The 10,658-nt window shown below is 36.0% G+C and overlaps 1 protein-coding gene across 3 annotated transcripts in view; it reads right to left on the reverse strand.

Moving 5' to 3' along the window:
* Nucleotides 1–4,600: 4,600 nt before the first annotated feature.
* LOC113055395 (CSC1-like protein 2) overlaps nucleotides 4,601–10,658 on the reverse strand; it is a 36,100-nt gene continuing 30,042 nt past the window's right edge. For 2 of the 3 annotated variants that reach the window (XM_026221682.1, XM_026221680.1), the window contains 5 exons: nucleotides 9,877–9,982; nucleotides 9,033–9,200; nucleotides 8,807–8,922; nucleotides 8,654–8,731; nucleotides 4,601–7,390 (listed from right to left, as the gene is read on the reverse strand). In XM_026221682.1, coding sequence (XP_026077467.1) covers nucleotides 7,220–7,390; nucleotides 8,654–8,731; nucleotides 8,807–8,922; nucleotides 9,033–9,200; nucleotides 9,877–9,982 — 639 coding nt within the window. In that variant the 3' untranslated portion in view covers nucleotides 4,601–7,219. The remainder of the gene's footprint in view (nucleotides 7,391–8,653; nucleotides 8,732–8,806; nucleotides 8,923–9,032; nucleotides 9,201–9,876; nucleotides 9,983–10,658) is intronic. The other variant, XM_026221681.1, reaches the window with a different exon arrangement.

Below are 10,658 nucleotides of genomic sequence, written 5' to 3' on the forward strand. Positions count from 1 at the left end.
GTTTTCTATTGTTTCATTTCTCTCGGTTCATGTCAAATTAATTTTGATAAATAAGTCGCACCTGACTATAAGTCGCAGGACCAGCCAAACTATGAAAAAAAGTGTGACTTATAGTTCGGAAAATACGGTAATTGAGATTGTAGATAGTGTCTCAATGGTCACTTTGTTAAAATACCTGGAGGTGAGGAATGATACAAGATGGTCACATCCAGTCGGTATTCACTGATATAATAATTCACAAATATCTCAATTACAATTAAGTAGAAATTAATTGTATTCAGTGGTGTTTTAAAGGCACTAAAATAGTCTTTTACTTTCTAGTAAAACACATATTTATATTGAATTAAATCTTCTCTTAAATCCCCTCCACCAGACACACCTCAATTAACCCTTCGTGACCGTATGGTTAAATAAACAGAGAGATTTAAAGATTTTGATTGGTTGTCTGTGCACTGTATTTTCACTGTACTGGATAATCGATAAATCAAGTTTTCATACAATGTTATGTTATAGGAGTGTGATACAGCAGCGTATGCATGTGTAATGTGTTCTAAGGTTGTTTACAGAGTAATCTGACATATTGCAATATTATGCACAAATACTGACGCAATACCGCACTTATGCAATGTTCTGTCACGTTAGTTGTTTTTCCCACGTGAATGAGTTGAAATTATTCAGCATTTTTTTTTTTTTTTAAGAAACAACGTTTCTTTTTTTATGCAGGGAAGACTGCAACCTTATGTTGAATTCATTATTTCATTTTACATTTGGCCAATTCATGGTTTATATAAAAAGAAGCAGAAGAAGAAATGTTGATGAATCTGTTTTTGTGTATTTTCATGTCTCATGCAAAGTTTTATACATGTTAGAAAGGCAGAGCATGCTTAGAAGAAAAAAAAGGAAGCTCAAACGAGTGTGTTGTGTGTTCGGCTGTTATTGCTGTTAGGCAGATGCTTCTGATTAAAAGAAGAAACATGAATTAGCACTGTGGTAACCTGTGTTTTATCTATGTATCCACGCTGAAGAGACATATGGAGCGTGTGCAGACAAAAAAGGGTTACATTGAATACCGCTTGTCGGCAAACTGAGTAAAACGAACATTTTGTCTAAAATAACACCATATTAACTTCTGATTTGCTGAACTGTTGTATAAGATCAGTATCACATTTGCACTCATGTGATATTGCACTAAAATCTCAATCCCAAAGAGATTTTCTTTATCAAAGTTAACAGAGCTAACTACACCCTCCTAAAACGGTTGGTTCTAGACACGCCTCCACATATCTACATCATCATGTGGGAAAATTTGCATAACATTGCCCAAATGTTCATGCAAAGAAAGGAGGCCTAACCAATAATTCTCTTTAATAATTTTAACGCGTTATTTTTCAGCGTAAATAATCTTATCAACGCATTAAAGTACCTGCCGTTATATAAATATATATATATATATATATATATATATATATATATATATATATATATATATATATATATATATATATATATATATATATATATATACACAGTATTGTTCAAAATAATAGCAGTACAATGTGACTAACCAGAATAATCAAGGTTTTTCGTATATTTTTTTATTTCTACGTGGCAAACAAGATACCATTAGGTTCAGTAGATTCTCAGAAAACAAATGAGACCCAGCATTCATGATATGCACGCTCTTAAGGCTGTGCAATTGGGCAATTAGTTGAATTAGTTGAAAGGGGTGTGTTCAAAAAAATAGCAGTGTGGCATTCAATCACTGAGGTCATCAATTTTGTGAAGAAACAGGTGTGAATCAGGTGGCCCCTATTTAAGGATGAAGCCAACACTTGTTGAACATGCATTTGAAAGCTGAGGAAAATGGGTCGTTCAAGACATTGTTCAGAAGAACAGCGTACTTTGATTAAAAAGTTGATTAGAGAGGGGAAAACCTATAAAGAGGTGCAAAAAATGATAGGCTGTTCAGCTAAAATGATCTCCAATGCCTTAAAATGGAGAGCAAAACCAGAGAGACGTGGAAGAAAACAGAAGACAACCATCAAAATGGATAGAAGAATAACCAGAATGGCAAAGGCTCAGCCAATGATCACCTCCAGGATGATCAAAGACAGTCTGGAGTTACCTGTAAGTACTGTGACAGTTAGAAGACGTCTGTGTGAAGCTAATCTATTTTCAAGAATCCCCCGCAAAGTCCCTCTGTTAAAAAAAAGGCATGTGCAGAAGAGGTTACAATTTGCCAAAGAACACATCAACTGGCCTAAAGAGAAATGGAGGAACATTTTGTGGACTGATGAGAGTAAAATTGTTCTTTTTGGGTCCAAGGGCCACAGGCAGTTTGTGAGACGACCCCCAAACTCTGAATTCAAGCCACAGTACACAGTGAAGACAGTGAAGCATGGAGGTGCAAGCATCATGATATGGGCATGTTTCTCCTACTATGGTGTTGGGCCTATTTATCGCATACCAGGGATCATGGATCAGTTTGCATATGTTAAAATACTTGAAGAGGTCATGTTGCCCTATGCTGAAGAGGACATGCCCTTGAAATGGTTGTTTCAACAAGACAATGACCCAAAACACACTAGTAAACGGCCAAAGTCTTGGTTCCAAACCAACAAAATTAATGTTATGGAGTGGCCAGCCCAATCTCCAGACCTTAATCCAATTGAGAACTTGTGGGGTGATATCAAAAATGCTGTTTCTGAAGCAAAACCAAGAAATGTGAATGAATTGTGGAATGTTGTTAAAGAATCATGGAGTGGAATAACAGCTGAGAGGTGCCACAAGTTGGTTGACTCCATGCCACACAGATGTCAAGCAGTTTTAAAAAACTGTGGTCATACAACTAAATATTAGTTTAGTGATTCACAGGATTGCTAAATCCCAGAATTTTTTTTTTTTTGTACAAAATAGTTTTGAGTTTGTACAGTCAAAGGTAGACACTGCTATTTTTTTGAACACACCCCTTTCAACTAATTGCCCAATTGCACAGCCTTAAGAGCGTGCATATCATGAATGCTGGGTCTTGTTTGTTTTCTGACAATCTACTGAACCTACTGGTAACTTGTTTGCCACGTAGCAATAAAAATATACTAAAAACCTTGATTATTCTGGTTAGTCACATTGTACTGCTATTATTTTGAACAATACTGTATATATATATATATATATATATATATATATATATATATATATATATATATATATATATATATATATATATATATATACTTTTTTAACGGTCGGGAAGTATGTTAAAATTGAAATATAGCAGTATGCGATTTCGGACGCAGCATCAGAAGTTATAACGTGAAATAACGTGAGGCGCTCCGAACAACTGATTCAAAGCAAATTTCGGAGCTCCAAGGTAAAACATGTATACAGTTAACTCTAATATATCGGTAAATAGAAACATTTTAATCTTTATCCAGGGTTTAAGAGTTTGGTTCTGGAAATGTATGCAAATGAGCGCACATTAAATCACACACTGCATAATTTGCATATTTAAACATCACATTTTGGAAAACTGAAACAATGCGTCTTAAAGTGCCCCAATTACGCCATTTTTTTGTGTTGGGAGACACCCACAATAGGATTACATGCATGCAAGGTCAAAAACACGCTTTCGTTTTCTAGAAATATGCATTTAATATCACCTATAATTTTCCATCGATTCTCAAAAAATTTGTAAGCATTCTAAGATTTAGTCTTTCTAAATCCTCCTTTCCGTGAGCTCTGCTCTGATTGGTCAGATGGCCTAGTCTGTTGTGATTGGTCTTCCGCGTACAGCGCATGTTGGAAACTAAACACCCATTGCCATAGTTCAACAAAAAAAGTTTAGGAATTCTTTCATTACGTGTAAATAAGAAATAATGTGAATTGGTGCATTTTAAAGTGTTTGAAAGATGTAGACCTTGAATTAGATGGTTAACTATCTTAACCTAACCTAATAATTCAGGTGAATATTAATGTGTTCACCAGTAGTTGATGCAACTCTGAAACACCCAAAATTATTTTTGTGAATCCAGTGGAAAATGCTGTTTAGCTGCCGGACGAATGACTGTAAACCGGAGGAGTTTTTGAGTCTATATGAACGGTTGGATATTATAGAAAGGAGCATTTAAAAGATTAAAAAAAAGAGGAATTAGGAGAATAGATAAATTATGAATAATACGCAATCATGTAATCCATAAAAAAAAATTAACTGTAGTCTGATTATTTCAAAATGTGATTTAATCTAATTTCATGGAATTAATTTTTTTAATATATATATTTTTATAATGCAATAATTTTACATTCAGTCTTCAAATTAATGTACAAACAACATAAGGACAGTTTTTATGATTGAAGGACAGTATTCAATGAAACCAATACTGATTTCTCTATAAAATTCATTAATTCATTCAAGCTATTCAACATTACAGTACAATGTAGAGTGATCAATTTTTAACAAATATTATACTTTACTTTCTCTCTCTCTCACACACACACACACACACACACAAAGCATCATGTCTAAGTTGCTCAAGTGTTTTTTGTGAGGATGCACTGTCCTCTTGGGACTGAAAATAACAACAGATCAAATGCACAGAATTTAATTCCAACTTTTATTGATCAAGAAACTGAAGATGACAAATGCTTCACCGTAAGGACGACCTTCGGACAGAAAAAGCGTCAAAACAAATGTCACACAGGTTCTAGATCAGTCCGTGTATGCAGCTGAATGTGAGCAGACTCTATAGAGGAACACAAACCAGTTAAGATGACATTTGGTAACATTTCGGCCCCTTTCAGACCTACTGTACATCGCCATCAGAACGAACACAAACATACTGCGACTCATTCTTGCATAATGCACAGCGTTTCCGTTCTAAAAGACTTAAACGGTTAGCTTATAAAACAAAGCAAAAGTCATGATGTATTAAAAATCCAGTGAGCGACATCTTTAATACACGACTGGTATCAGACTGAACATTTACTGTTTCTTGTACGGTTTCACAAAACTACCCACACCGCTCTTTACTTCACTGCCAAATGCTGAAGAAACTTCACTTCATTAACTCAATAAGAAGCCGGCGAGGGAGCCTTAAAGACGAACCAGAAACTAAGAAATGACCTTCCTTTGGATCTACAGAGTGCTTTTTAAATATCTTGTGCTCACGTTCACATTCATCACAGAAGATACACACACACCGCTCATCATCAAGACACAGATATACGTCAGCATCTCCAGCGTGTAGCTTCTTCCTCCAAACCCAAACTACACACACAGCTACAGCTTTCATAGGTTACCATCGGTGTCTTCATCCAAGAGAAATGCAGAATCCAGAAGGAAAACAAGGAAAAGTGAACAGATGTAAACATTCCTATCGTTTGGAAAGTCAAAGACCATCGGAGGCTGTTCGATTTCAGTTCACTTTGTGCCATTTTAGTACCAGTTATTTGCTGACTCCAGTATAACCGGTAACAGATCCTCCTTAAGATTCATCTTCATCACCAGCTTATTTTTGTTTTTGCATACAGTTTATAACTTTGAGGATTCGGAAACAACACAGGAATTAAAACCATCAGTGTAAAACTCCCAGTAAACGCATCGGAAAATTCATGTTCGTTCACCCGACCCAAGGTGTGTAATGTCCTGCAGAATTAAACCGGTTTGTACATCAGATCTGTACATGTTGTGGTCCATTTCTGGAAGAAAACTAACTGGTTCCTGTTTTATTCTGACAATATGCCACTCTGAAACATGATTGGCTCCTGTAGAAACCTCTCAGACTGGGATTTCCATCCGTTTTCGATGGATTTAAACGAATAGTTCACGTATTGTGTTGAAAATTTACTCAGGCCATCCGAGAGGAGTTTGTTACTTCATCATATTTGGAGAAATGTAGACTTACATAACTTGCTCACCAGTGGATCTTCTGGAGTGAATGGGTGCCGTCAGAAAGGTTGAAGCATTATTATGGTTTATGGATTCTTATTTTTGCTGAAAGAAGAAACGGTGTGAAATTAACAATGGCTTAATTTCAATTTTCAAGTTTTTGTCTTCACTGATGGACTGGAGTGCTGCGGATTATTGTGATGTTTTTCTCAGACTCTCATTCTGACGGCACCCATTCACTCCAGAGCAAGTGATGCAATGCTACCTTTCTCCAAATCTGATGAAGAAACAAACTCTTCTACATCTCGCGTGACCTGAGATGTAAAATTGTCCTTTTTGAGTGAACTACTCCTTCAAGATGGATCTAATGAAATAAAGTTACACATTATAATTCTTCATTCTTTTCTTTTATAAATTATAATTAAGGGTTATCTCAGCTTGGGGTTTGTAGCGAACAAGTCCAGATCTCTTGCGTTGGATTTTTGTTCTCATTTTCCTTATAAAGCTCACTAAATTATTAGATTTAGATTAGAGCCACATCACCAGATTTAACTAGACAACTAGAAAAAACACAAAGTCAGTCAGGCGCTCGTAAGCAGATTCAAACACCAGATTTCTCCCGAAACATCTCAGGCACCAAACAAGAGCCTGTTTTTCATCTAGCTGTCCTCGTTCACACTATCTAGCCGACAGAGAACCAAGATATGAATTGGCAGTTTCCTGATCAAACGCATTCGGTTCACCACGAATCTTCTTGAACGTCCCGAATCGCTGATTTTCCATCGCTGTTTTGCATCTAGTCGGGAATATATCAGTAATCTGTTGCAGGCATACACAAACACATCCGTTAAAGACAAAAACAATTGCGTTAAAAATACCAAAACGGAAACATAAGAACATGGTTTCTGGAAATACTGCACACTGAGATCAAGTTCAGATCGCGAAATAATTCAAGAATGGCATTGCCGTCTGTCCTGGATGAATACTGTACAGGGAACGCAGTTTGTTCGGTCGAAAACGGTTTGGGATTTCAAGCCGAATTCCGACGGTGTGCTCTCGCTAGCTAACGCACGTTTCCTTTGGAATGCCGGATGTTTGTGAAATCCAATCGCTTCGGTAAAGAACTATTAAGAAATACGATCGCTGTTAAGGCGAACCACAGGAGAAAGAGCGCGGCGAAAACATCCGGTGTTCCATTTCCTGAGGCTTTTTTCGGAATCTTTTCGAAAAGGGAAATCCTAGTGGATTTGGAGCGTGTGCTTATGGAGACGTGGGTTTCTAACAGCGCTCGACGGGGACAGACGCGTGCGGGTTTGTGTCGATCTCTCGGCTGTGTTACTGGTGGACCTCGTTGGCGATGAGACTGTCTTCTCCGGACTGGAAGTCGGCCTCGTTTAGGCCGTTCCCGGCGTTGATCATCTCCTCGTCCTGCGAGGACTCTCCGCTGCCTGCTCCGGTCTCGTCACAGTTTGGGTCCTGCAGGACCTGAGCGATGTACATCTGCTGCTGAAAACACACACAATACTCATGAAAAGACCGGTAAAAACAGCTTTGTCTTCCATCGTCTGATTTGATTTGAGATCATATGTCGCAAGAAACATTAAATACTAATCAAAAAGAAGAAATATTGAACAAGAAAATGAAATTTTCTTGTTTTAGGACCATTGAGATTTTTTTGCATTGTGACATTACTTCAATTTCTACCCGAACCAAATTTAGTGTAATGCAAAAATAAAACATTCATTAAACTATAATAAAGCTAACAAGAATTCATGCACAATTATTACAATTAGCTATTTCATTTAGTACAATACTACAATTATGTATCACTTGTATTTTGAAAATTAATATAAAATAAAATGTAATTTAACTATTATTATAATATATATCATAATTAGTAAAAAAAACAAAAAACAAAAAAAACAATACATACAAAATGAATGTATTAAAAGCAGATTAATTCTATACAATGATTATGTATCAGCTGTATTATTAAAATATTGTCAAATTAAATGTAATTTAATTATTATTATTATTATTATTATTAAGTATTTAGAAATGATCTAAATTAATAACAATAATAATGCATACACAATGTCTTAAAATCATTAATTTAATTCTGCACAACATAAACTTTCACTTGTGCTGTTCAAATATAATGATTTCTATTATTTTTTTATTAATATTACCATTATTATTAACAGACAAAATGCTAATTAAAATCAGCTATTTAATTCTGTAAAATAAATACTACAGTTGTGTATACTTCACTTGTACAATAAAAACAAATTAAGTGATTTCATTATAAATAATTTAATTATAAATAACAATAAAATAATTTACAAAGTATGTTTTTTTGCTCTATTATTATTTTTATTAATTATTACTACTTTTTAAAATTAAATTTAATTTTGTACAACAAAAACTACCCAGATAGCAGTAATACTTACATAATAAGCAATTTACAAAATGTAAACAATCTAAATTAAAGCTCATTTAAATGTATTAGTATACAAATAATACTTATAAATCAATAAATAAGAACAATAGCTCATTAGATTATTTATAACTGGTAAACATGCTCAATTTTTAATTGTAAATAATTCAAATTTGGAGATTGTGGTGATGTTGTAATAGAAAGATAAAGAAAAAAAAAAGTAAAAATAGTTTACAAATACAAAGAATAGAAAAACGAAGGATAGCGAGGGAGAAAAATGGCGTTGAAAAACGAAATGACGGCTGTTTCTGGTTGAAGAAAGCAGGAGTAACCTGAGATTTGTTGGAGGGGGAGGATCTCGCAGGACGGCCGTTCTCCACTCCGTCGATCTCCGTGTCCTTGCTGTCGATCTGTAACGACAGAGAGCTGGATCAGGCTTTCTGCTCGGGGACAGGTACCTGTACCTGCACTCCTGTAACCCTTACCTTGTAGTTGTGCGCGCTGAGGTACTTGAAGTGACCGAAACACACGTGCGACAGGCAGACCACGATGGTGATGATGAGCACCACGAAGGTGAACATAGACGTCGGTGTCAAGAACCCTGAGGAAATCAGCTGCATTTGAGTGCTACCCTGTTTCTACCCTATTCCCCCCTGTAGGGGTTTGCTGTGAAGCAGGATGTATTTGAGTGTGTGTGCTCTGTGAAGGCACCTGTCCTCATGGTGGAGAAGAACAGCAGCCAGAAGAGGCACAGGATGGGCGCGGCCACCACTTGATTGACAGCTCCCGAGTGGATCTTCTTGTCCAGTTTGGAGGGCAGGTAAGCGTAGTACATGTTGTAGCGGTCCACCAGGTGCTTCAGGAGCATGTACATCAGCCCTACACACACACACGTAACGCAACACACACATAAAAGTTTCTAGTGTGTTTTAATTTGAGACGTAACATATAATAATCATCAGACGTCTGAGATGAGCATCTCTGTCTGTGTGTGGGCTGAGAGACGGAAATAAAGTTTCCTCCGCATAACAGCGATGAGTCACACACCGCCAGCTCCACGAACATCTGTGTATGTGTGTGTGTGTGTGTCTGAGAGACTTCTAGAAGTAATGTGAGCATGCAAAAGCTCAGCGACAGAAAAACAAAGCTTAGCATGTCCTCCCTCTCACTGTGTTTCTGCTGTGAAATACACAGACGGAGGATCTATATTTAATCTGACACACACACACACACACACACACACTGGCGCAGCTTCAGAAAGAGAGAGAGAGAGAGATAGAGAGACAGAGAGATGAACAACAAGGAGTAAAGAGTGGATGCAGGGAGAAATGTCCATTGTTGAAGCTGCATGCAGATGTGCGACCAGCAGGAGGCGCTCTGGACACACACACACACACACACACACACACACACTTCTGCCAGTCATTCACAGCACTTCTCTCGTCTCCTTCATCCTTGTTGTTGTCTCTCTCTCTCTCTCTCTCTCGTTCTGATTGGCTGTCGTTCTGTGGTTTCATGAATGGGCTGATGTGGAGGTGGGCGTGGCCTGACTCACCGAAGGGGACGATGATTGGACAGGTGATGCTGTACGTCATAACGACGGTGAAAACGCACATCATCCAGGCGTAGGCAGCTCCGAACTGAAACTCAAAGGCTTGATGCTGCTCACACACACACACACACACACACACACACACAGGTTATACAGCTAAACACAGCATAGGCTTGAATCACATGCAGGTGAACAGCAGGGAAAAATAACTCATTTGTGGGTGGATGAATCTCACAAAAAAAAACAAAAAAAAAAATCCTTTCATGAAAGGTAAAAAAATATATATATTTATTAAAATGCATTAATATTTGAAGATTTTTCCTCCATTGTGACATTTTCATGACAAATGAGCACACTTTACACCATTATTGAAATGCTAAATAATTAAATAAAAATAAAAAATGTAAATACATTTTTTTAATACTTTTGCATCATGGTTACTTGTTAGGCTGGCATGAATTGATGCTGATTTAATTTAAGTAATAAATCAAATAATTACATATACATTATTAAATAATTGGATAAAATGCAATTAAATTAATAATTATATATATATATATATATATATATATATATATATATATATATATATATATATATATATATATATATATATATATATATATATATATATATATATATATATTTTTTTTTTTTTTTTTTTGCTAATTAACTAATTAAATATGGTACAGTGTATTCTGGCTAAAATGTGTTTAATATTCATGAAAATAATGTCACAATGCAAAAAAAAAAAAAAAAAAAAAAAAATGATTGGTCCTAAAAAC

Source organism: Carassius auratus, chromosome 36 (assembly GCF_003368295.1).
Source record: "Carassius auratus strain Wakin chromosome 36, ASM336829v1, whole genome shotgun sequence".
NCBI lineage: Eukaryota > Metazoa > Chordata > Actinopteri > Cypriniformes > Cyprinidae > Carassius > Carassius auratus.